Here is a 27,740-nt window from a genome sequence, read left to right on the forward strand (position 1 = left end):
AAAGGATAGTGTTATGAAAAAGTTCATCTACTCATCTGTTTGACTTCTTAGGAAAATATCCTTTCTTTGAGCCAAAAACAAGAAGTACATGATTCTAACAGGCATATCCAAAGTGGATATGGTTCCTTTCATTTATTTTAATGCAGTGTTATTGATATTAATTTGTGTATTGTGATGGATGCATTTGTTTTCTTTAAAGCATTTCCCTTTCTGAATTTTTCCTTCTTGATTACCTTTCATTAGCAAAGTATATTTAATGTGGGAGTGGTATTCATTTAAGGAATGCCCTTGAAGGTTAATATATATTCAAGAGTTGGTTTTTGATGTAAAAATGGCAAGCCATCTTAACTTTTAAACAAATACCTGATAATAATGTAGTTAATGAAAACATCCAGTTCATGGTTTAGAACTGTTATAAGAAATAGTTATTTCAGTATAAGTACACAGTTCTTTACTTAAATGAGTTTTTTTTTTTGGTAGCACTACATGTTCTCCTTTCAGCTGTATTTTGCAAATGTCATTTAAATATCACAAATTATATGAACTTTTTCTTTATTTTATGATAATTGATTTTTTAGTGGTAGCAGGATGGTTTATTCAGCATTTTTGAGCACCTAATTGTATGCCAAGTATTGTGTGGCGTGCTGGCATTACAGATATGGTAATAATGTTCTAACATCTTTGGGTTCATAATCTTGTAATGGAAACAGATCTTTAAATCTGTAATGATATCATTGGGTTAAATGCTCTCATAGAGTTGGTGTAGTGAGCCACAGAAATAGCGAGGAAACATTGCTTACGTAGGTAAGGTAAGGGCAACCAGTTACATTAAATGTGAAAACAAATTAGCTATTGGTTCATCTCTCTTCCATCCATTTTTATAGCATATCAGTAATGCAGGTGGTTTTGCTTAAGGCAAGACATAACATTTTGGAGCCCTGAAAATTCTGTGAGGAGGTAGTTTCAAGGACATTAAATACTTATCAGCTCCTAGATCCTAATTAATAATGATCTTGCAGAGTTTAAAAGATTAAGATGAATTGCTGGCAGAGATGTAGAGACCTGGCGTGAGCTTCTGATCTCCCCTCACTTGTAGTGCATCCCTCCACCTTTGAGAGTCCATACTGAAATCAAAGGCTTGTAAGCACTGAAGCTCCTAGAGGGAGCAGTGGGCTTATCAGTGCAACAAATAGTTGATCAAGTTGGAGGGCTTGTATGTACAATTATCAGCAGTTGTGATTTGTTGTTACCCAATGCTGTTAATCTTCATGGTATCTTAATACACAGTTACTGAGCTTTAACCAGACTACATCTAATAAAAATGAACTCATTACCTTTTAATGAAGACTGTGGGACAGCTGTGGTTATTACAGGTTACACCTTTGTAATCACCTGAAATCATATTCCTTGTAACTTAGCCTAATGTGTCTTAGTTCTGCCCTCTAGAGCAAGATATTAATACTTCTATGACATATCCAAATACGTGAACTCTTTGAAAACAGATTTCTCCTTGCACTTTATTCTGACAAACTTTGAAAAAGGGTGCAATTGAACTTCAGAATTTATGAGGTTTTTCTATTTGACTTGAATAATTTTTGAGCAGTGCCTACTTTGTTCCCTGAATGCTAAATGAGAACGATGAGCTGAGACTTTTCTATACATTTATAAATTTTGTTTAATATAAAATGTACATGAAAAAGAAAGCTATATTTATAAACAAAATATATTTTTAGTCAGCCAAATTACTTATATATATTATGCATAGTATATAAACAAAATCACATATAAATAAAATTAATTAAGTTCTTTTGGGGAGGTGCAGGTAATGGACTCTGAATTTTCTCCCAGTAGTGATAATAGTTTTGAAGATACTTGTAGTGTAGGAATAAGGAAATGAGAATTTTTGATCTACAACCATTGATACCTAGGAAAAGCTGAACAGGAAAGTACCAAAAAGAGGTGAAAACTGAGTAGAGTCAGATTTTATGGAACTGGAACACAATTTATAATCCTAGAGATGCCTCAGAAAGTTTGTGAAAGAAGTGAAAGAAAGTGAAGTTGCTCAGTTGAGTCTGATGCTGTGACCTCATGGACTGTAGCCTACCAGGCTCCTCAGTCCATGGGATTTTCCAGGCAAGAGCACTGGAGTGGGTTGCCATTTCCTTCTTCAGGGGATTGTTGAGACCCAGGGATTGAACCCGCGTCTCCCGTGTTGTAGGCAGATGCTTTTACTGTCTGAGCCACCAGGGAAGTCCAGAAAGTTTCTGGATCTTCATAATTAACTATTGAGACACTAGGCCAGTAGTTGGACTCACAGAAATAAAATTTACATTGTAATCTAATACACTTATAAATGTTAAAAAAGCTGAAGTAAAATTTTTATGAAATAATTCTTAAATTATGAAATTTAAGAAATAGTGAAATTTATGAAATAATTCATGTTTGATGAAATCTGTTTTTTTTTCTTCTACTTGATTAAAAAGTGTGATCATAATCCACTAACTTGATTTTATGATCCACAAATGGGTCACAAACTGCTGTTTGGAAATCATTAGCCTGTCAACTCCGTAAAGTCAGGACCATTCTCTTGTTTTCTTTGCCGGATACTCACGGGCATAGAGCGTAACTCATAGTAGGCTCATATTTGCTTAAGGAATGAATGGATTAGTGAGAACTTATGTTTCTTTCTTTCTTTGTGTGTTATCTCCTTCTCCTGATAATATTTGTGTGCTTTACCCTGCTGTCCCTACTTGACCTCATAGCTTCAGCTTGCTCATAACTTGACAGTAGTTCATTCACAGCTTTGTATGTGATTTTTCAGCTTATGTTCCATTGCGAAGTGGTGTATTCTGTTTATATTTCCTGGTTTATTTTCTTAAGAGGAGGGCATCTGGTGGTTCCAGCCTGGCCTCTTCGGGGCAGAGGTATTTGTTGTCCAGATGTCTTTCCCTGATGTCCCTAATCTCGTCAGCCTTCTTAGGGGAGGGAAGGCCTGCAGAGGAGCCAGGAAAGAACTCTAGAGCAGAGATTGTGAAAGTCTCTTCATAAGGGCATGGGAGCAAGCCAGGCTATGTGATAGAAATATCTAGTGCAATAACAGAAGTGACTCGAGGAGAAACTTTTATTGAAGGCTTTTAATGTATGAGATAATATTTTTGTGGTTATGAAGACTCAAAAGAAATAAAAATATGTTTGATTTGGTTAGGCTGTTTTGCTTACAGCGAACAAAGATTCACTTAGAGCACCTGAAGAACAAAAGAGGTTATTGACCTTGATGAAATTAGACCTGACCCTGAACAGTGGTCTCTGGTCTCTTCCTGTCTGCCTACCCTCCCCGCATGGGCTTGCTCTTTCAGTGAGCCTCTTTCTTAGGAGCTGCCCTTGTTCTCACAGCCTCTGGTGCTCTGCTCCCTTTTCTCTTTCTGCACCTTCTTCTCTCTCCCTCTCCCTTCCTCCCTCCATTGCCCGCCTCTCCTTTTTTCCCCTCTTCTCCCTTTTCCCTCCTTGCCCTTTCTATTCCTCTCTGTCTCTTCTCTGCCCTTCTCTCTAGGTTCCCCACTCTTTGCCCCTTCAACTCACCTCCTTTGTATGTGCCTTTGTTTTTTGACTATATGATTCATTATTTTTAAGGATTTTTTTGTGTGTTTGTTTTCTCCGTTTCTTGCTTAACACTTTAGCACTTTACTAATACTCTGCTGTTCTTTATTTATTTTCCCCTACCCTAAATTCAGTTATAACTTCATTTTGCATGTGATCTGTCATTTTCGTATCAAAACCTTTCAGCCCTACAGCTGACTGCCCACTTTCCTTGGTATTTGTTAATTGAAAGAAAGAATTTGATTGGCCTAGCTCATTTTTTGAACTCAAGCATAGCATAAGCTCTTGTCCAGAAATGAACTAGATATTTTGAGGTCATTCTTGCTCTGAATGGGAGTCTAATTAGACATAGAGAGAGAGGATAGGCACATGGAAGGGAGGGAGGGAGACAGGGAAAGAGAATGAATATGAATGTATAAGTGCGTTGGAGGTACTGAGTGGATTTCCTTTACATGGTCTTGAGCGTTTTTCTCCTTTGCTTTACACTCTGATCAGTGAGCTATCACCAGTACAGTAGAAAAATGTACATAGTAATTACCAACTGACTGAAATAGTTTCATAAGGATTCAGAGAAGCATCTGTGTGTGGGAAATACTGAAAAAAACTTTTTTGTCTTTTAGCCTGACCTTTTTAGCTCTCTCCATTCATAATATGAGGAAATTGGTACAGAAAATTGAACGTATTGTATTCTTTTGCTAATGCTTATATTTGTATACTGTGTGCTTTTCTCCCATGGACAACCTCTAAGCTCCCCCACACCACATACACATACATATACACAACTGAATGTGGCCTTGCTTTCACTATAGAAGTTTCTGCTTTCGTGAGAATCAAGAGCTGGCTTGGTAAAAGTCTTAAGGGGTGGAGGAAGTGAAGAGGAAGAAGAGAAGAAAAGGAGAGATTGGAAGAAGGAGAATAAATATAAGGGTAGAGGAAGATAGTTAACAATCTTGGGTATAGATACAAAACAGTATTAGTCTCCTAATATTGATTTATGATTGTAAGAAAGTGTCCATATATCTGGCATATAGACAATAGAAAAGTATTAACTTTAAAGGTGTTAATTGTGACAAAGGAAATTAGTTATTTTAAGAATATATTAAAAATTAGAACATTAGAAGAAAAATTTTAATATTTTCCTGTGATTAGCTTAATTCTCACTTCATATATCCTTGTATGTCTGTGTATGCGATATTTTGACAACCAGCCTAAGATAAAGTTAAATATAACTTCATACCAATACTATGTTTTTGTGAGTCAGCATCTAAGTGCATACCTTTTATCCTAGAGTATGTGTCTCTAAATAGAAATGCTGGAGGAAGCTGCAGGAGAATTTAATATTTAAAGAAATGCTTCTGTAGAGTGAAAAAAATTTACCAAGAAAATAAATGCCCTGAGTGTAAATTCAAATTTAATTAATTGGATTGCTCTAAGTAAGACATAAGTTAAAATGATGATTTTTGGGGTGTAAATATTCTCAGTGATTTCTGTTTGAAATGTCATAGGAATCCATGGGAAAGAGCTGTGATGGGAGAGCTTATGTTATCACTGGCATGTGGAACCCCAATGCACCAATATTTCTGGCACTTAATGAAGAAACCCCAAAAGGTGACTTTTCCTAAAAGATTACTCAATATTTATTATAAAATTTGCACTATGGACAATATTGTTTTGCCATGTTTAAAAAATATTCTGGTACTTATTTTAAATGGAGTTATTTTTCTTTTTATACTTTATGTATCAATGAGGATAACTTCCACTATTCAGAAGAAAGCCCTCTAAGGATATGTGGATTAATTTTATTACATTATTTAGGAAAGTATTTGGGCTTAGTGTTTCATGTGTCATAATAGGGTTGTTTTATTTGTAGGGGAAAAGACAGAATATGAAAGAAATGATGAAAGAAAACTCTAGAATTTTTGCATATCTTTGATATCTATTTTAACTTTTTTTCTTCATATTACAGATTACTTATATTTGTCTATATATATATATATTTAAATTTACTAATTGTTTATTCCAGTCTTTTGACCTTTGGGAATTTAGTAATGTATATTTAAGATTTCATTTGTGTAAAAAAAAATATTTCATTTGTGGCAAATATTTTTTTTCAAGCTTTTTATTTTTTCATTTTGTTTAATATGTCTACTGTTAAACAATTTATACATGATAGATAGGCTCATTTTTCATTTTTCTCATTGTTTTTCTTTTTATTCCTACTTTATCTAGATATCGTTCATTGCCCATGTGGTTTTTTGTTATTTTCTTTTCTACTGTCTGCCTTTAAACTAAAATTTAGTTTCATCTCATGGAGTTATAGTGAAAGTTGTTCAACTGTGTCCGGCTCTTTGAGACCCCGTTGACTACACTGTTTGTGGAATTCTCCAGGCCAGAATACTGGAGTGGGTAGCTATTCACTTCTCCAGGGGATCTTCCCAGCCCAGGGATTGAACCCAGGTCTCCTGCATTGCAGGCAGATTCTTTACCAGCTGAGCCACCAGGGAAGTCCAAGAATACTAGAGTGGGTAGCTTTCTCCAGAGGATCGTCCCAATCCAGGAGTCGAACCAGGGTCCCCTGCATTATAGGTGGATTCTTTACCAACTGAGCTACCAGGGAAGCCCTTCATGAGTTATAATCTTCTACTAAATGCTTTACTGTGATTCAACACAATAATTTATATTGAGAAAATATGGATCAGTTTGCTTGATCTTTAGTTTTATATTATTTACTTTATATCCACAATAGACTTTTAGTTAAAGACAGGAGCATTAGTGAATATGGATATGGAAAGATATTAATGAAGAACAGTAAATGATAATTATTCTTGAATTTAACAGGAGTATTTACCACTTCCATAAAGCATTTGATCACACATCCAGCTATTTCAAGATGAGGGCTAAAAAGAGAAAAACAATGATGACTATGTAAAGTTTAGGTTTTCATATATTAGGAATAAATAATCTTTACACCCACAGTATGTTATTTCTGGATACAGACTTGTGAATACCAGTCTATAAACTTCTTCCTTTTAATCATTCAGAAAATCAACATGAAAATGGAAAAAAAAGGGCTAGCTGATAATTTTGAAGAATAAAGTACAGAAATTTCAGACAATAACTTATAAAAGCAGTTTTTATCTGTTTTTAATGTAACATAGTTCAGGTTCATTTTGTATTTTAACACCTATTTGGTTGTCAATTAAAAATAATGTCTTTAAAAATTCATTTGTTCAGTTAAACTATATAATTCTATATCAAAATAACATCCTGATACAATGTTGAGAGAATCCAAGTTTCTCTTGACTTGGCATATAGAATGCTTGCATTTAGTACAAACGTAATACATCTTTTGTTGAGTTTAATTATATTAATAGAAGTATAGTGGGTGATTTTAAATGTTGTATAGTGGTTAAAAAGAAATTATTGAAGGTTTCTTCTAATGGTAGGCTTGATTATTTGAACTTTCCTTTTAACTGAGAACTGAAAATTGCAGATGAAATAAATTTTTAAATTTTAAAAGTAATTTAAAAATAAACAATGCAGTTATGTGGAATAATGAAGCCACAGGTTCAAAAAGCCCAGTGAATTTCGAAAGGGTAAATTAAGTCCATATCAGCCTATCATCAGTTCAGTTCAGTTGCTCAGCTGTGTCCAATTCTTTGTGACCCATGGACTGCAGCACATCAGGCTTCCTTGTCTATCACCAACTCCCAGTTGTCCATCAGCCTATCATAGTGAAACTAAAGAAACCCAATAGACACTGGCTTAGAAGATTCTAGATTAAAATTTAAAGGAGGCTATAGCAAGTAAGCGTTTTAAATGGTAGCTGAAATGGTTACTTACAATACTATACTGTTGTCTAAAAAAGCACTTGCCAAGGCTCTGATACATATACATTTATAGTACGTGCTGCTACTGCTAAGTCACTTCAGTCGTGTCCGACTCTGTGCGACCCCATAGACAGGAGCCCACTATCCCTGGGATTCTCCAGGCAGGAACACTGGAGTGGGTTGCCATTTCCTTCTCCAATGCATGAAAGTGAAAAGCGAAAGTGAAGTTGCTCAGTCGTGCCTGACTCTTCGCGACCCCATGGACTGCAGCCTACCAGGCTCCTCCATCTATGGGATTTTCCAGGCAAGAGTACTGGAGTGGGGTGCCTGCTTAGGCACAAAGTTGTGTCCAACTCTTTGCGACCCTGTGAACTGTAGCCTGCCAGGCTCCTCTGTCCATGGGATTTCCCAGGCAAGAATGCTGGAGTATATTTATAGTGTGTATGTATATATAGTATATATATATATATAGTATATTGTATAGTATATATATATATATATATATTGTGTATTGTACAGTGTGTGTATATATATATATATATATATATATATGTATTATATATAGAGTATTTTGTGTGCTATATATAGAGTATAGGCTTTCCTTGTGGCTCAGCTGGTAAAGAATCAGCCTGCAATGTCAGAAACCTGGGTTTGATCCCTGTGTTGGGAAGATCCCTTGGAGAAGTGGAAGGCTACCCACTCCAGTATTCTGGCCTGGAGAATTCCATGGACTGTATAGTCCATGGGGTTGCAAACAGTCAGACACGACTGAGAGACTTTCACTATATATAGAGTATATATTTGAAAATTACATATATTTGTAATATATATATATACTATAAATAGTATACATATATTTGTAGTATATTTATAGTATGTGTATTTTATATGTTATGTATGCAGAGAATATTTTGTACATTATGTATGCAGAGAGTATATATATATATTACACAGAGCTATTTCATTAGAGCTTTGGTGAGTGATTTTCCTGAGGGTTAATATATATTATGGACATTGTGGGTACTAACAAATCCCCAGAGACTTCCTTTAAAGCATACAACATTGAGAAAATCATTTTAATAAAAATTTTGCAAGCAAATTGAATGAAGTGAAGGTTGAGAGTCTCTTCTGATTTGACATTCATTCCCATGCAACTCATCAAACAAACCTAATAATTTCTAGTATCTTTTTTTTATTGAATGAAAGGGAAAATTTTTGTGATTTTCTATATCTAGTGTTTGTTTGTTTGTTTGTTTTGGGGGGGCAACCTGATAGATAGTGTAAAGGACATTCGAAACTTTTGTTTTTTATATTAAGGGCCTGCTTTTGGGAAGGAAAAATTAAAATTGTCAGAGAAGATTTAGTCTTTTCATTAAGATGGGATTAGGAGAATTGAGAAGTGTACTTGGGAAACTTAATTACTTTGTCAATCTGTGTGTCAGTAAAACACTTAAACATAGAGGGTAACATGAGTATAAAGAACCTAAGTTCTTTAACTTTGTTTTCTCAATCAAGTAGTAATAAAATTAGCATAAAACACAGAACATTTCTACTGCAGATAAACGAGTATACATGACCGTGGCAGTGGATATGGTAGTCACAGAGGTGGTGGAGCCAGTCCGCTTTCTCCTGGAGACAGTAGTACGTGTGTACCCTGCAAATGAACGATTTTGGTATTTCAGCAGAAAAACTTTCACGGAGACTTTCTTCATGAGGTTAAAACAGGTAGGATCTTTTTGTTCTTTTCATATATTGTTTTCTACTATTTTTTCTTTAATGCCAGTGTAATTCCTTAAATAGCAATAAAAAGCAATAAAATTCTTCAGATAATCAAATGATCTTTAGAGTTAACAACAGAGTATTTGTAAAATGCATATGTAAGATTCTGTGTAGTCGCTCTGTCATGTTCAACTCTTTGCGACCCCGTGTACTGCAGTACGCCAGGCCTTCCTGTCCATCACCAACTCCTGGAGCTTTCTCAAATTCATGTCCATCCAGTCGGTGCTGCCATCCAATCATCTCATACTCTGTTGTCCCCTTCTCCTGCTGCCTTCAATCCTAGCATCAGGGTCTTTTCCAGTGAGTCAGCTCTTTGCATCGGGTGGCCAAAGTATTGGAGCTTCAGCTTCAAAATCAGTCCTTCCAGTGAATATGTAAGATTAAAGTCAGTTGAAAAAAACAGCTAGTAAAATTATATAGAAATTTATTTTAGAAACCTGTAATAGTACCTGTAAAGTATCAACATACTTAATAGAAATATTAAATCTAAATAAAAAACTTTTCTTTTATATATGTATGATTCAGTTCAGTTGCTCAATTGTGTCCAACTCTTGCCATTTCCTTCTCCAGGGGACCTTCCCAACCCAGGAATCGAACCTAGGTCTCCTGCATTGCAGGCAGACACTTTAACCTCTGAGCCACCAGGGAAGCCCATACTTAATAGAAATATTAAATCTGAATCAAAAACTTTTCTTTTATATATGTATGATTCAGTTCAGTTCAGTCGCTTGGTCATGTCCAACTCTTTGTGACCCCATGAACTGCAGCACGCCAGGCCTCCTTGTCTATCACCAACTTCTGGAGTTCACCCAACCCATGTCCATTGAGTTGGTGATGCCATGCAACCATCTCATCCTCTGTTGTTGTTCCCTTCTCCTCCTGCCCTCAATCTTTCCCAGCATCAGAGTCTTTTCCAATGAGTCAGCTCTTCGCATCAGGTGGCCAAAGTATTGGAGTTTCAGCTTCAACATCAGTCCTTCCAATGAACACCCAGGACTGATCTCCTTTAGGATGGACTGGTTGGATCTCCTTGCAGTCCAAGGGACTCTCAAGAGTCTTCTCCAATACCACAGTTCAAAAGCATCAATACTTCGGTGCTCAGCTTTCATTATAGTCCAACTCTCGCATCCCTACATGACCACTGGAAAAACCATAGCCTTGACTAGACGGACCTTTGTTGACAAAGTAATGTCTCTGCTTTTGAATATGCTGTCTAGGTTGGTCATAACTTTCCTTCCAAGGAGTTAACCATCTTTTCATTTCATGGCTGCAGTCACCATCTGCAGTGTTTTTGGAGCCCAGAAAAATAAAGTCAGCCACTGTTTCCACTGTTTCCCCATCTATTTGCCATGAAGTGATGGGACCGGATGCCATGATGTTAGTTTTCTGAATGTTGAGCTTTAAGCCAACTTTTTCACTCTCCTCTTTCACTTTCCTCAACAGGCTCTTCAATTCCTCTTCACTTTCTGCCATAAGGGTGGTGTCATCTACATATCTGAAGTTATAGATATTTCTTCCGGCAGTCTTGATTCTAGTGTGTGCTTCTTCCAGTCCAGTGTTTCTCATGATGTACTCTGCATAGAAGTTAAATAAGCAGGGTGACAGTATACAGCCTTGATGTACTCCTTTTCCTATTTGGAACCAGTCTGTTGTTCCATGTCCAGTTCTAACTGTTGCTTCCTGACCTGCATACAGGTTTCTCAAGAGGCAGGTCAGGTGGTCTGGTATTCCCATCTCTTGAAGAATTTTCCACAGTTTATTGTGATCCACACAGTCAAAGGCATATAAAACCAAAAAGAAAGAGCACAGAAATATATCTTTAGAAAATAATAGTGAAAAAGTTTCCAAGTAATAACTGGTTGTTATAGTTCTTTTTACCTGTATAATATTATATGATTGTGTTGTTTGACTTACCAGTAAGGTTACACAATTATTTTCGGAGAAGGAAATGGCAACCCACTCCAGTGTTCTTGCCTGGAGAATCCCAGGGACAGGGGACCCTGGTGGGCCGTCTATGGGGTTGCACAGGGTCGGACACAACTGAAGCGACTTAGCAGCAGCAGCAGCAGCAGCAGCATACAATTATTTTAATATTAGATGAACAAAATTAGGGTTTCTGTGAAATTCTTAAGTTCTTAAGCAGTGTTAGTATGTAAAACACCATTTTTGTAAATGAAGGAAGAACGTTACTGTGGAAAATAATTTGAATTCTAACAGCATCAATTGTATGAAATCAGAATGAAATGTTCTGTTTGAGTAATAGGAATTTCTCATATTCTGTTTAGTGCTCCCTCTCTCCGAAATTTAAAAATGCTTGTTGCTTCATGTACTGTAATATGCAAAAAGTAAAGTAAAAGCAAGCATCAGTGCAGTGAACAAATACAGAAACCACTTAACCATTTTCATATTACAAAAACTTATCATCGCTCAGTTAGGCTTCATATGCTATACACATACATCTAATTATGTAAATGTATAAATTCCAATACTGTTGTTTATCTTGCAAAAGTACTGGAATTTATATTTACATAAATGTAAAGAATATATGAGTGGATTTTTATTATTGTTATTTTTATAGTTTTAAAAATTGATGATATTGAGTGACTGAGTGATAAGTACCATAAGATTTCTTAGTAATTAGAAAAATACTATTTGAGGCAAAAAAAAAAAAACTATTTAACATCATTTCATATGAATTAAAAAGATTAAATTAGATTCACTTGTAGTACTTAGCTCCATTAAATGTGAAACTGATTTAAGTTAATGTAAAATAAGAAGATGGTTTCTAACTTTGTACTCAGTCGCTCAGTTGTGCTTTATTTTTTTGACCACATGGACTGTTGCCCGCCAGGCTTCTCTGTCTGTGGCATTTCACAGACAAAAATACTGGCATGTGTTGCCATTTCTCAACCCAGGGATCGAATCCATGTCTCTTACATTGGGAGGCAGATTCTTTACCACTGCACTACTTGGGAAGCCCTTTTAACTTTGAAAAGAAAGTGAAAGCGTTAGTTGCTCAGTCATTGTATGACTCTTTGCGACTCCATGGAGTGTAGCCCACCAGGCTCCTCTGTCCCTGGAATTCTCCAGGCAAGAATATTGGAGTGAGTTGCCATGCCCTTCTCCAGGGGATCTTCCTGACCCAGGTATTGAACCCAGGTCTCCTGAGTTGCAGGCAGATTCTGACCAGTGGTATAATTTAATTTCTTTAGTAGATGCTATGTTACTCTGTTTATTATTATTTTTATTTCCTCTTGAGTCATTTTTTGGTGATCTTTGTCTTTCAAGGAATCTTCAGTTTATTTTTAATGTCTTTAGAATCTCTATGATCTGCTTTTATTTCTGATACTGGTAATTTATATATTCTCCCTTGTGTTATTTTTTTTATCAGCCTAGCTTGAAGTATATTATTTTATTGATTTTCATTCTTCCCCATAGAACCAAATTTGGGGCACATTCATTTCTCTATTGTTTTTCTGTTTTTTCTTCTGTTGATTCCTTTTGTTTTCTTTTTTATTTCCTTTTTTTGTTCTTTGGATTTAACTTGTTTGTCTAGTTTCTTCATGGGAAGATTTTTAAAAACATTTTTTTGCTAATATTTTTTCCCTAAAATCTTTTAATTTTTAAGATTATAATTTCCTTCTAACTTCTGCTTTAGCTGTACCCATAAAAACTTGATCTTTTGTGCGCTCATAAATTTGAAATGTATATTCTAATTTTCCATGTTATTTCTTTTGTGACACGTGAGTTCTTCAGAAATACATTGTTTAATTTCCAGATACATGCACAATTTTTAGATATCTTTCTTAATCTGATTTTTAATTTCATTTTGAGCAGAGAACATACTCTGAGATTTGAATCTTTTTAAGTTGTTGAGACTTACTTACCCAAGACATGTCCTATTTTGGTGAATGTTCCAAAAGTACTTGTAAGGAACATGTATTCTGCAGTTGTTGGGTGGAGTATTCTATAAATGTCAACTGTGTTAAGTTCTATGATGAGGTTTTTCTGTGTTTTCTACTCCGTATTCTGAACATTCAAGGGGATCTCTCCATTCTTGTTGGAAAGAACAATAGCAACTTCCCCAACTATTACTATGAGCAATAGTTATGATAGCAACCATCATTTAAAGAGAGTGTCCTACATGGGGTACCTCCTCAGTACAACTCTGTTGAGATGTAGTGTAGTGTTAGTTGCTCAGTTGTGTCTGACTCTTTGTGACCCCATGGACTGTAGCCCTCCACTGTTGAGGCGTAAGTAGCTTTATTAACCCCATGTTTTAGATAAACTATTAGGCACAGGAGGGTTGTTATTAGGTGACAGATCCGAAATTAAGCCTAAGCAATTTGCCCTAAACCTTGTCCTTCTGAAATGTTTATGAGAAATGGAAAATATACTAGCTGTAACACTAAAACTAGTATTTTTTTCCTGAAAAAATTTCCGTATGAGCACTGATCATTTTGTCACATCACTTGTCTTTCTTTGTATCATCTTTGTTGACATCACTGATTAGATTAGGTATATAGATGTTAGGTATATGAAGACGTTATAAGAAAATGTAAGGATTTGTAACATTGGAAACCTTGAACTGCAGCGACTGATTCCTTTTCTAAGAAAACGGGTTCTTAGCTGCTAAGGCATCTTTTTGTATAATGCTGATCTGAGAAGAGCACTCTGCTTACATGGAGTCACTTGAAAATGGTTTGCCAAAAAGATCTCTTGCTCTAAAAGCCTTTTATTGCTAATGAACATCCCATATTTTACTGTTGGATGCTTATTCCACTGTCTTGAAGCTTTGCTGCCTGTTACCAGGAAATAGACCTTAGTAACTTTTACCAGTCTTATTGACCTCATTGTTAATGAGTTTAATAAGATGCTCTCCTTCAGCTAGGTTGTAGTAGGGGTCAAGATCCAGAAATCAAGAGGGCATTCATGCTTGATATGAAGTGTTACTAAACTAAGAGGGTCAAAGGCCTGTATCATAATAAGTAAAATTAGTTTGCTGAGATTCATTTTAGAAATGATTTTCAGTGCTTTGTTAATTAAATTTTTATTGAGTACCTTTAGCATGATAGTGTTGGGGATATGTGAATGAATAATGCATGTTCTCTTGTCTTTAAAGAGTGAAGAATGTAATGGTGAAAAGATTATCCTACTAGGTGACTCATGTAACAGTAGAAGTGTATGCACAGTGCAGAAGTGACACTCACTAATCATACTTGTCCACTTGGATTGGAGTCAGGTTCCTAGGATTGAATCCCAGTTTCCCCCCATTTCATAGATATTAGCCTTAGGCAAGATACTCCTCATCTCCGGAGTGGGGATTTTCATTATACCACCTCAGATTTGTGTAAAGAAAACTCTGTTTCCTTTACTGCTGTTCCCACCACTTCATTTCTGATACTGGATGGGTGGGTGTTTTTCCTATACCAATTAATTCTCCAACTTGACCCCAATTGGATGGCCTTCAGTTCAGTGATGACACTACCTGGAGTTAGCATGGACCTCACAGTTTAAGGGCTCAGTCCCACAAAACTGTTCCCCTCCTCCTTACTTCAGATACCAACTGCAGGTTCAGGTTGTCACCTGTGTTTCTGACCAACCAGCTATAATTTGGAGGTTCCCACAACCTCCCCCTCAGGTTTGATTATTTGCTAGAATGACTCACAGAACTCAGGAAAACAGTTTGCTTAATAGATTACCAGGGCATTAGAAAAGGATACAACTCTGGAACAGCCAGCTAGCAGAGATGCATAGGGCAAGGTATCAGGGATATACAGTCTTGCCACCCTCTCAGTACCTCCACTTGTTTACCAACCTAGAAGTTCTCTGAACAGCTAAGTTAGGGGTTTTTTTGGGTGCTTCATTCTGTAGGCACAGTTGAGTAAATCATTGACTGTTAGCCATTAACTCAGGCACCAGTCCGTTTCCCCTCCATGCAGGCTGGTGGAGCAGGGCTGAAAGTTCCAACCCTCAAATCAATGTGATAGATTCCCCTGGCATCCACCTGCGCTGTTCCCAGCCTGCATGTCCTTAGGGACTTTCTAGAAGTTACCTCATGAACATAAATTCAGCTGTAGCTGAAAGAAGCTCAGTAGAAATAACAAAAAATGCTCATTTTACCTTTATTGCTCTGGAACTATTTCATGGTTCAAGATTTTTTTTTCTTTTGGTGGCACCTTGCAGCATGTGGGATCTTAGTTTTCTGACCAGGGATCAACCCCACACCCTCTGCAGTGGAAGCACAGAGTCTTAACCACTGGACCACAGTGGATTCCCTGGAACTATTTCAGAAAATGGATAAAAATCAAATATTTTAACAAAAGTTGTTTCTTTCATCTTTATTGCTATGGTGCTGTATCAGGAGCCAGGATGAAGACCAAAATATGTATTTCTTATTATATACAATATCATAGCTCTCATGGTGATTAAATATGAATTCATGTGAGGCCCATTAGGACAGTGCTTATCACCTGTTACATGCTCAATAAGTGTTAGCTATTATTGTTATTAATATTAATTAATACTTCTTGTCTTGTGCCTAGTCTGTATTCTCTTTGGACAGACTCTTTTGTATCTTAAGCCTAAAATAAATGAATGAATAAATTAACCAATAAATGAATAACTAACTCTTGTAGAAAGGTCAGGATTTTGAATTGTGGTAAGACAGAGAAAGGCATTTTAGTCAGAAACAATAGTTGAGTCAGTTCATACAGCTCTGATGCAACATGATATGTTGAAGATCTTTAGGAGATTAGATATTGCTATATTGCTGAAGCATCAGTGGGCATGGTGGGTAATTATTCTGAATAGGTAGGTCATTGCTATGCTTAGTACTTTATCCTCAGGTTGGCAGAATTTTAAGCTCTGAATGACAATATGTTTATAATTGGCAAAGTTCAGTCTGACAGCAATGGAAAGGATATTGACACTGGAGGCAATGAATATGAAGTAGGAAGGCTGTTGTGGCCAAGATACGAAATGATGAACGCTTGAAGAAAGGCGATGGCAGTGGGGATAATTGTTGTTCAGTCACTAAGTCATGTCTGCCTTTTTGCGACCCCATGGACTGCAGCACGCCAGGCCTTCCTGTCTCTCACTATCTCCTGGAGTTTGCCCAGGTTCATGTCCATTGAGTCGGTGATGCCATTCAACCTATCCTCTGTTGCCCCCTTCTCCTCCTGCCCTCAGTATTTCCCAGCATCAGGGTCTTTTCCAGTGAGTTGGCTCTTTGCGTCAGGAGACTAAAGTACTGGAGCTTCAGCTTCAGCATCAGTCCTTCCAGTGAATATTCAGGGTTGATTTCCTTTAGGATTGACTAGTTTAAGCTCCTTGTTGTCCACAGGACTCTTGAAGAGTCTTCTCTAGCACCACAGTAGTTCTTCAGTGCTCAACCTTCTTTATGGTCCATCTCTCACATCCATATATGACTACTGGAAAAACCATAGCTTTGGCTATATAGACCTGTGTCAGCAAAGTGATGTCTCTGTTTTTTAATATGCTGTCTAGGTTTGTTGTTTGTTGTTTTCTTCCGAGGAGCAAGCATCTTTTTCATGGCTATAGTCACTGTCCACAGTGATTTTGGAGCCTAGGAAGATAAAATCTGCCATTGTTTCCATTTTCCTGCCATCTCTTTGCCATGAAATGATAGGACTGGATGCCACGATCTTAGTTTTTTTTTTTTTTTTTTTTTTTTTTTCATTTTTATTTTTTTTTATTTTTTAAATTTTAAAATCTTTAATTCTTACATGCATTCCCAAACATGAACCCCCCTCCCACCTCCCTCCCCATAACATCTTTCTGGGTCATCCCCATGCACCAGCCCCAAGCATGCTGCATCCTGCGTCAGACATAGACTGGCGATTCAATTCACATGATAGTATACATGTTAGAATGTCATTCTCCCAAATCATCCCACCCTCTCCCTCTCCCTCTGGGTCCAAAAGTCCGTTATACACATCTGTGTCTTTTTTGCTGTCTTGCATACAGGGTCGTCATTGCCATCTTTCTAAATTCCATATATATGTGTTAGTATACTGTATTGGTGTTTTTCTTTCTGGCTTACTTCACTCTGTATGATCGGCTCCAGTTTCATCCATCTCAACAGAACTGATTCAAATGAATTCTTTTTAACGGCTGAGTAATACTCCATTGTGTATATGTACCACAGCTTTCTTATCCATTCATCTGCTGATGGACATCTAGGTTGTTTCCATGTCCTGGCTATTATAAACAGTGCTTAGTTTTTTGAATGTTGAGTTTTAAGCCAGCTTTTTCACTTTTGTCTTTTCACCTTCATCAAGAAGCTCTTTAGTTCTTCTTTGCTTTCTGCCATTCAGGTGGTATCATCTGCATATTTGAGGTGTTGATATTTCTTCTGGCGATCTTGATTCCAGCTTGTGATTCATCTGGTCTGGTATTTTGCAGTGGGGTAGTGGAAAAGATGAATTTGAGAAACTTTAGGGAAGTAAGAATCACGATCTGGTGTTTGATTTGATGCGAGGTTGAGGGAGAGCAAAACCTAGGATTACTTCCGTGTGACTGGGTGGTTGTTGATTGTTTTGATTGAAATAGACTTTCAAGGAGAAGTGTTTCTAGGCTCATGAGGAAAGCTAGTGGAGGTTTAGACATGCTGAATTTCACATTTCAAAGGGACGTTTAGGTTTAGCAAGCAGCCAGATATTTGTATCCTACACTTGGGAAATAAACATTTTAAAAGTGGCTAATGCTTGAGACTTGTGAATAGGAGTAGGTGACATTACCCCGAGACCAAGTGTTGAAAAAAGAGACATTTAAAAGATTGGCATAGGAAAAGGATTAAGCAAAGTGAATGTAGAAGGATAAGCACAGATCTTGGGGTAAAATCACAAGAGAGTGAGGCCAGGAAAAGCAAGGGGGAAGATGGTTTCCAGCAGGAGAGAAGGCCTGCAGCATTAGGTACTACAGGGAGGTCAGGTTGGGATATGATTGGTAGATAAGAGATAAAGATCTTAGACTATAAAACGTGAAAGACTTGAGAGGAGTACTGGGGCAGAAGTCAGACTGCAGTTGATTGAGGAGTGAGTGGGAGACAAGATGTTTTCATAATTCACCCCCTTAACTGGGGACAGAGAGAGGCTGGGTACAAATCCAAAGTATTACGATACGTTTTACTTTACTTTAAATACAAAGTTTAAATTTTTAGAAAATTCAGTTCAGTTCGGTCCTCCAGTCGGACTCTTTGTGACCCCATGAACCGCAGCATGCCAGGCCTCCCTGTCTGTCACCAACTCCCAGTGATGCCATGCAACCATCTCATCCTCTGTTGTCCCCTTTTCCTGCCCTCAATCTTTCCCAGCATCAGGGTCTTTTCCAGTGAGTCAGCTCTTCACATCAGGTGGCCAAAGTATTGGAGTTTCAGCTTCAACATCAGTCCTTCCAATGAGCACCTAGGACTGATATTTAGGATGGACTGGTTGGATCTCCTTGCAGTCCAAGGGACTCTCAAGAGTCTTCTCCAACACCAGAGTTCAAAAGCATCAATTCTTCGGTGCTCAGCTTTCTTTATAGTCCAACTCTCACATCCATACATGACTACTGGAAAAACCATAGCTTTGACTGTGAAGAAGTGAAGTCGCTCAGTCGTGTCTGACTCTTTGCAACCCGATGGACTGCAGCCTGCCAGGCTCCTCTGTCCATGGGATTCTCCAGGCAAGAATACTGGAGTGGGTTACCATTTCCTTCTCCAGGGGATCTTCCCAACCCAGGGATCGAACCTGGGTCTCCCGCATTGGAGGCAGATGCTTTAACCTCTGAGCCACTAGACAGACCTTTTTTGGCAAAGTAATGTCTCTGCTTTTGAATATGCTGTCTAGGTTGGTCATAACTTTCCTTCCAAGGAGCAAGTGTCTTTTCATTTCATGGCTGCAGTCACCATCTGCAGTGCTTTTGGAGCCCAGAAAAATAAAGTCTGACACTGTTTCCACTGTTTCCCCATCTATTTCCCATGAAGTGATGGGATCGGGTGCTGTGATCTTCGTTTTCTGAATGTTGAGCTTTAAGCCAACTTTTTCACTCTCTTTTCACTTTCATCAAGAGGCTCTTTAGTTCTTCTTCACTTTCTGCCATAAGGGTGGTGTCATCTGCATATCTGAGGTTGTTGATATTTCTCCCAGCAATCTTGATTCCAGCTTGTGCTTCCTCCAGCCCAATGTTTCTCACGATGTACTCTGCATAGAAGTTAAATAAGCAGGTTGACCATACACAGCCTGACGTACTCCTTTTCCTATTTGGAACCAGTCTGTTGTTTCATGTCCAGTTCTAACTGTTGCTTCCTGACCTGCATACAGGTTTCTCAAGAGGCAGGTCAGGTGGTCTGGTAGTCCCATCTCTTGAAGAATTTTCCACAGTTTTTTGTGATCCACACAGTCAAAGGCTTTGGCATAGTCAATAAAGCAGAAATAGATGTTTTTCTGGAACTCTCTGGCTTTTTCGATGATCCAGTTGGCAATTTGATCTAAAATTTATTTTTTTTTAGAAAATTCAGTCTTTTTTCTGTTTTTTTTTTCCAGATTTGGAAGTCTATCCCTTTGCTAGTGATTTTGCTGAGTGAATATCTCATCAAAATATGGATGCAAGTGCCAAAAACCTTTTGTTGCCAACATTTAGAGGAATGACATAGCAGATACTGTAAAAGTGAACTCATTTCTTTCTGCTGAAATGCTGTAGTTAAGAAATTATGTAGAAACTGTAAGTTAGTAGATAAAAAAACATTCTGGAGGTTTAATACAAAATTTAGTGATTGTAGTCAACAATCTAGTGGCCCCTTTTCCATAGGTTCCTCAAGGGTGGATTCAACCAGTGTTTAGTTGGTGTTTGGATTAGTCTATGGTTCAGTTCCTGGTTGGTTGAATCTGTGGATGCAGAACTTGCAGGTACGCAGGTCAACTGTACCATATCATTTTATTTGAGGTACGTGAGCATCTGTAGATTTCAGTGTCCACAGTGAGGTCCTGAATCCAGTCTTTACATAGATACTAAGGGTTGGCTGTACTGTACTATAAATTTTAAAAGCTGTTAAGGGATTAGATCATTATTATTCTCACCACAGGAAAGAAATGATACCGATGTGAGGTGTTGGCTAATGCTATAGTAGTAATCATATTGCAGTATATAAATGTATCAAGTCAAGACATTATACAGATTACACAATGTTATATATCAATTATATCTCATTAAAATGGAAATTATTCATCACTTGGTATTTTCTTTTTTTAAAAAAATAATTGTTCATTTATGGGAGGACTTCCAAAACAGCTGGAAGCAAAATGAGAATTTTGAAAGGTGCTGATGCTTACAATATTATCTGCTTATTACTGTGTCATTTCAGAGTGATTTTTTAATGACAATTTTTTTTTTTTTGGTTTGCTTTTTTTTGTTTGTTTTTTTGCTGTACCATGCAGTCTATGGGATTTAGTTCACCAACCAGGGATTGAACCCAGGCCCTCAACAGTGAGATGTTGGGGGGTCCCAACCACTGGGCCGCCAGGGAATTCCCTTAAATGCAGTTTTGAAATACCCCCCAATAGAATTCATAATAAATTGAAGATACTCACGTCTTTAAACTATGGTGACATCACCTCAGTTCAGTTCAGTTCAGTTCAGTTCAGTAGCTCAGTCGTGTCCGACTCTTTGCGACCCCATGAATTGCAGCATGCCAGGCCTCCCTGTCCATCACCAACTCCCGGAGTTCACTCAGACTCAAGTCCATTGAGTCAGTGATGCCATCGAGCCATCTCATCCTCTGTCGTCCCCTTCTCCTCCTGCCCCCAATCCCTCCCACCATCAGAGTCTTTTCCAATGACTCAACTCTTCGCATGAGGTGGCCAAAGTACTGGAGTTTCAGCTTTAGCATCATTCCCGCCAAAGAAACCCCAGGGTTGATCTTCAGAATGGACTGGTTGGATCTCCTTACAGTCCAAGGACTCTCAAGAGTCTTCTCCAACACCACACTTCAAAAGCATCAATTCTTCAGCTCTCAGCCTTCTTCACAGTCCAACTCTCACATCCATACATGACTACTGGAAGAATCATAGCCTTGACTAGACGGACCTTAGTCGGCAAAGTAATGTCTCTGCTTTTGAATATGCTCTGCAGGTTGGTCATAAATTTTCTTCCAAGGAGTAAGCGTCTTTTAATTTCATGGCTGCAATCACCATCTATAGTGATTTTGGAACCCCCCAAAATAAAGTCTGACACTGTTTCCACTGTTTCCCCATCTATTTGCAATGAAGTGATGGGACTGGATGCCATGATCTTTGTTTTCTGAATGTTGAGCTTTAAGCCAACTTTCTCACTCTCCTTTTTCACTTTCATCAAGGCTTTTTAGTTCCTCTTCACTTTCTGCCATTTGGGTGTGTCATCTGCATAGCTGAGGTTATTAATATTTCTCCCGGCAATCTTGATTCCAGCTTGTGTTTCTTCCAGTCCAGCATTTCCTACTGCTACATTAATAAATTGGTTAAGAAGTAATTAGATGAATTATTTTTTTTTCTTATTACTAAAAATAAATGCTGTGCATTCCATCATCCATAAAGTGTTTATTGGCAGGATTCTTTCATAAGAAGGTTATCAGAATATAATCTTTGTAGTACTGTTTTTGTTTTGTTTTATACTTGCTAAAATCATTGAATAATTTTATGTTCTGCTGGTCCTATTTTGCCTAAAGTGCTATAAGACATTCAGCTGTTACCATTAACTTTCAGGTTTGGTTTGCATTGTGCTATAGAGTGTATCTTACTATGAGACTACATCAAAGAAAATACAGTTGAATAAAGCAGGTTTTCATTCTGGGTACTGAAATGAGAATAGATTGTTTATTATAGGCCTTCATCGAAAACTTGAATTATTAGTTGAGTTTAAAGAATTTATTCTGAAAATTTGTTGTTGTTGTTGTTGCTCAGTTACTAAGTCATGTCTGACTCTTTGTGACCCCACGAACTGCAGCACATCAGATTTCCCTGTCCTTCACTATTTTCTGGAGTTTGCTCAAACTCCAGTCCATTCATTTGGTGATGCCATCCAACCATCTCATCCTCTTGTTGTCTCCTTCTCCTCCTGCCTTCAATCTTTCCTATTATCAAGGTCTTAAAAATTAGTGTTTTTAAGGTCTGAAAAATTAGTGTTTTCAGGTATGATAAATTAGTATTTTAAGTTTTGATATTATAAGCCAGAGAGGAGAGACTCCTTCATTATATATGTACTCTTTTGCAATGTATTTAAAAAGCAATAAGTCAGTTGTGAAGCAAGTGGTAAGCACCGTGACTTGGGTTCTTTTCATTAAGTACTAGCACCTCTCCCTTGTCTTTCATCTGTGTGGAGTTTAAGAAATCACACGTTACCAAGGCCATGTTAGCAAGTGGCCTGTTAGTGAGGAGTAAGTGATCCTCTTATCTAAAGATTTAAATTCTTTTAGTGTGTTGAAAATTTAATAGATTAAAAACAAAAGGCTTCTCACTTGAGAATAATGTGACAAGGGTATGATGGTGAACTAGCAACCTAATTGATATTTAAATAAGGAAATTTTGCTTATTTCATAGTCAAATATACTTTCTTAAGGTATAGATAATATTCTTGCACTTAAGACTATGGCATTGCTTTTAAAATAATAGTTGTTTGAAATGTTGAAATGAAATTATTTTCTCTGGACTGAGATAATTGATTTTGTTGCCAGTCACGGTGTGCAACGTTCTTAGCTGTGTTGTCCTTCATAAAAATATTTTCTACTTTGCGCTGGTATCAAAATTTAGTAAAAATTGAAAACAGTAAAGTTATATTAGTGATGAAAGTGTGGAAGCATATGGAGATAGGAGCTTGGAAAAAGCAGCACTTCAGTGAATTCAGTAATCTTTTATTTCATAAGTTAAGAATATTTATAAATAAGATAGTTTCAAGAAAAATAGCTGATTAGGTGAAATTATTGTAAAATAGACCTCAGTTCTCAAAGGGTCAGCTGAGTCAGCAGCACTGAAAATGTGTAGGGGGTGGTTCTTAAGTCCTTCTTCATTTGTAGATTTATGATAAACTATAAAGAGCAATTGGAGGCAATTATAGAGAAAAAATAGTGTTATGAAGAAAGAAATATTTATATTCATTTTAAAGGTAATCTTAAGAAATGTTATTTACATTAGGTTGATTCAGGAAATGCAGAACATTTTGAGGCTAGTACAACATATTTTAATGTAGCTTGACATTTCTTGAAATACAAAACATATGCTGTAGAATTAGTCAGGTTTAAATAATTTAAACTGAGATTTCTGTAAGCACATCTGTTTATTATGAAGAACAAATTTTCTGGAAAAAATGCGTTGCTGATTATTATGGAGATTTTTAAACTCTAATAATAACACATTAAGTTATGTTTAGTTTTTGGAGCACCTGGCCTTAAATGACATAGTGAAATTTACATTTGATTGAGAAGGGGTCACTTATTCAGGTATAGAGATGTAGGTATATCATATATTTTGGATTTAGTACATGAAATGTTTTGAATTTTTATATGAAATAACTGTGACAGATAAACCTTTTCCTCAGTAAATAGTTTAAAAAAAAAAAAACCCAAACCTATTGGGAGTCCCTTTATGTCTGGAAGCCTTGGCTTTCTTATTATAAACTAATAATGTGGGTTAGTAGTATTAGTGAATTTTTTTTCTAAAATTCTGTGACATTTGGATTAGTGAATATAAACAGTTTTTAGTACAAATAATTCCATGGCTGTTGTAGTCAAGTTAATTCAAAGTTAATTTATAATATCTATTCTAGTGGCACAGTGAGAATAAGATATTTCAAATAACAACCTTATCCCCAAAGGAACTATTAATAAGGAAATATATAAAAATTGCCATTTTACTTGGAGGGTTGTGATAAAAACTAGATAAAAATAATGTACAGAATTCTGTGGGGTTTAGAAAAGGGAGGGACCGTAGCAGTAGAATGAAAGTAGTGGTTAAAAGAAGCCCCTTTGAGTATCTATGTGAGTCACGTTCTGTGATCACAGCAGAGAAGGAATATTTTAACGGTGGACAGAATTTCTCTTCTTCCCTTTTACATTCTTTGGCTGGCCTAATGCATAAATAAATATAAGACAGATTAATAGGAGGAAAATTTAACTATGTGCTTGTGGGAGCCCCAGAAAGATATGAAGACTCAAAAGGCAGCTGGTAATTGAAGCTTATATTCAATCCTGAGCCAGGGAAAGGGGAGGGATCTGGGAATGCAAAGAGGAGGAAGGTCATTCACAGGAAGTGGGAGGAGATATTTGGGGAATTAAAAAAAATAATAACAGGTAGTCCTGTTATGCAGATAAGTTTCTTAGGTAAAAGGATATCTCTCTTAGTAGCTTTCTCCCTTTCTTATGTAAATTTAGGCAATTGAGGGAGAGATAGAAGAGCTTTCAAGAATCTGCTGAGTTTTGCTTGCCCTTAGCTCAAAATAGTAATCCTTACGTTTGTTACTGAACTCATGTTTAGCTGCTTGCCTCTCAATAGCCAATACTCATTGTTGGGAGAGGAAAGATTGCTTTAATAAGAGGACTGGCAACTGGGGAGAAGACGGACTCATGTCCAAGAACCATCTCCTGTGATTCTGCTTTGTTGTTGCTCACGTCCGACTCTTTGAGACCCCATGGATTGAAGCCACTCCAGTCTTCCCTGTCCTTTGCCATCTCCTGAAGTTTGCTCACACTCATGTCCATCAAGTGGGTGATGCCATCCAACCATCTCACACTCTGTTGCCCCCTTCTCCTCCTGCCTTCAGTCTTTCCCAGCATCAGGGGCTTTTCCAGTGAGTCAACGCTTTGAATCAGGTGGCCAAAGTATTGGAGCTTCAGCTTCAGCATCAGTCTTTTCAATGAATATTCTGGTCTTATTTCCTTTAGGATTGACTGGTTTGAGCTCCTTGCAGTCTAAGGGACTCTCAAGAATCTTTTCCAATATCACAGTTCAAAAGCATCAATTCTTCAGCGCTCAGCTTTCTTTAGTCCAACTCTCATAACCATACTTGACTACTGGAAAAACCGTATTTTTGACTAGATGGTAATTCTTAATAAGAATTAAAGTGACATGAGATACATTAAAGGAAGAAAATAAAAAGTTTAATAGCACATGTACATCAAGGCTTCCCAGGTGTTGTTAGTGGTAAAGAACTTGCCTGCCAATGCAGGAGACATAAAAGATGTGGGTTTGATCCCTGCACTGTAAAGATCCTCTGGAGGAGGGCATTGCAACCCACCTCAGTATTCTTGCTTGGAGAATCCCATGGACAGAGGAGCCTGGTGGGCTACAGTCTATAGGGTTACAAAGAGTCAGACACGACTAAGCAACTTAGCACAGCACATACATTGGAGAGACCCAGGAAAACTGAGTAATTCACCAAAATAGTCGAATCCCTCAACTTAAATACCATCTTCAGTTGAAGACAAAAGAGTATGTTGGGCGGAGTGTTTTTGGAAAAAAAGGTAGTTCATATGGATCTGGGAAAGCAAATGTTTGGTAAACAGATGTTTGCTGGCCTACGCAGTGACAATGGGACAGAGGGGACTCTGATCTCTAGGCCCTACTAAGTTTCCCCATCCCACCTAGCCCATATCCTTTGCAGGTTGTTGTAGCTCTGTTCCAGGAACAGGCCTGCTATCTAAATTTAAGCAGTGAGCGGGAAGGTCAAAGCTTTTTCCTGAGTCTTTTGGGCCTTGATTGCTTCCAACTCTAAATAATCTAAATTCCAAAGAGACATTTTGGGGTGGTAAATTTTGCTGGCCTACAAGGGGAAGTTATAGCGAAATGAGAAGCAGAGTCATAATGTCCAAGAGATAAGACTGGAGATCACTGTTAAGGAGAGAGGAAAAGCTTCTCTCTTGATAAGCTATTCTCCAGAGGCCACCATTCTGTTTTGTGTTTTTACTGGAGGCTTGCCTGAAGAAAAGGGTAGATTTTAGGGCATGACAAGAGTTCATCATAGCTCTCAGAAGCTCCTGTGGCTTGACCCTTATTAAAAGGAAGGGAGCCATCTCTTCTTTATTCTCTAGGAGAGCATTATCCAGGCTGGAGGTGGAAGTAGCTGCACTTTCTTAAATCTTTTCCTAGCTCAGGCCTCCTTTAGGCTTGTTTTGGGCTCTGGGCTAAAAACAGGTTTAATGTTAAAATAACTATTTTTTGCCCTCCTCCCAAATCTTTTCTTTCCTTTCAGGTGCCTTAACATTCTTTTCACTTGGAGGCAAAGCCTTTTTTATCAGTTAAAAAGCATAAGAGGAAGTTTCCCTTTTGAAGATGCATGTTGATTTAAACCTATTTAAAATGTGATCGAGCATGAAATAGTCCCTTGGTATCTCTAATTTTCTTGAAGAGATCTCTAGTCTTTCCCATTCTGTTGCTTTCCTCTATTTCTTTGCATTGATCGCCGAGGAAGCTTTTCTTATCTCTTCTTGCTATTCTTTGGAACTCTGCATTCAGATGCTTATATCTTTCCTTTTCTCCTTTGCTTTTCCCTTCTCTTCTTTTCCCAGCTATTTGTAAGGCCTCCCTAGACAACCGTTTTGCTTTTTTGTATTTCTTTTCCATGGGGATGGTCTTGATCCTTGTCTCCTGTACAATGTCACGAACCTCATTCCATAGTTCATCAGGCACTCTATTTATCAGATCTAGTCCCTTAAATCTATTTCTCACTTCCACTGTATAATCATAAGGAATTTGATTTAGGTCATACATGAATGGTCTAGTGGTTTTCTCTACTTTCTTCAATTTCAGTCTGAATTTGGCGATAAGGAGTTCATGATCTGAGCCACAGTCAGCTCCCGGTCTTGTTTTTGCTGACTGTATAGAGCGTCTCCATCTTTGGCTGCAAAGAATATAATCAATCTGATTTCGGTGTTGACCATCTGGTGATGTCTATGTGTAGAGACTTGTGTTGTTGGAAGAGGGTGTTTGCTATGACCAGTGTGTTCTCTTGACAAAACTCTATTAGTCTTTGCCCTGCTTCATTCTGTATTCCAAGGCCAAATTTGCCTGTTACTCCAGGTGTTTCTTGACTTCCTACTTTTGCATTCCAGTACCCTATAATGAAAAGAACATCTTTTTTGGGTGTTAGTTCTAAAAGGTCTTGTAGGTCTTCATAGAACCATTCAACGTCAGCTTCTTCACGTTACTGGTTGGGGCATAGACTTGGATTACTGTGATATTGAATGGTTTGCCTTGGAAACGAACAGAGATCATTCTGTCATATTTTTGATTGCATCCGAGTACTGCATTTCGGACTCTCTTGTTGACCATGATGGCTACTCCATTTCTTCTGAGGGATTCCTGCCTGCAGTAGTAGATATAATGGTCATCTGAGTTAAATTCACCCATTCCAGCCCATTTTAGTTTGCTGATTCCTAGAATGTCGACATTCACTCTTGCCATCTCCTGTTTAACCACTTCCAATTTGCCTTGATTCATGGACCTGACATTCCAGGTTCCTATGCAGTATTGCTCTTTACAGCATCAGACCTTGCTTTTATCACCA

The 27,740-nt window shown here is 37.5% G+C and overlaps 1 protein-coding gene across 6 annotated transcripts in view; it reads left to right on the plus strand.

Moving 5' to 3' along the window:
- The window catches only part of RABGAP1L (RAB GTPase activating protein 1 like), a 726,671-nt gene that overhangs the window by 133,877 nt on the left and 565,054 nt on the right, over positions 1-27,740 (plus strand). For all 6 annotated transcript variants that reach the window (XM_042229119.1, XM_027975891.2, XM_060396625.1 and 3 more), the window contains 2 exons: positions 5,103-5,205; positions 8,986-9,152. In XM_042229119.1, the coding sequence (XP_042085053.1) occupies positions 5,103-5,205; positions 8,986-9,152 (270 nt within the window). The remainder of the gene's footprint in view (positions 1-5,102; positions 5,206-8,985; positions 9,153-27,740) is intronic.

This window comes from Ovis aries, chromosome 12 (assembly GCF_016772045.2).
Source record: "Ovis aries strain OAR_USU_Benz2616 breed Rambouillet chromosome 12, ARS-UI_Ramb_v3.0, whole genome shotgun sequence".
NCBI classification, from domain to species: domain Eukaryota; kingdom Metazoa; phylum Chordata; class Mammalia; order Artiodactyla; family Bovidae; genus Ovis; species Ovis aries.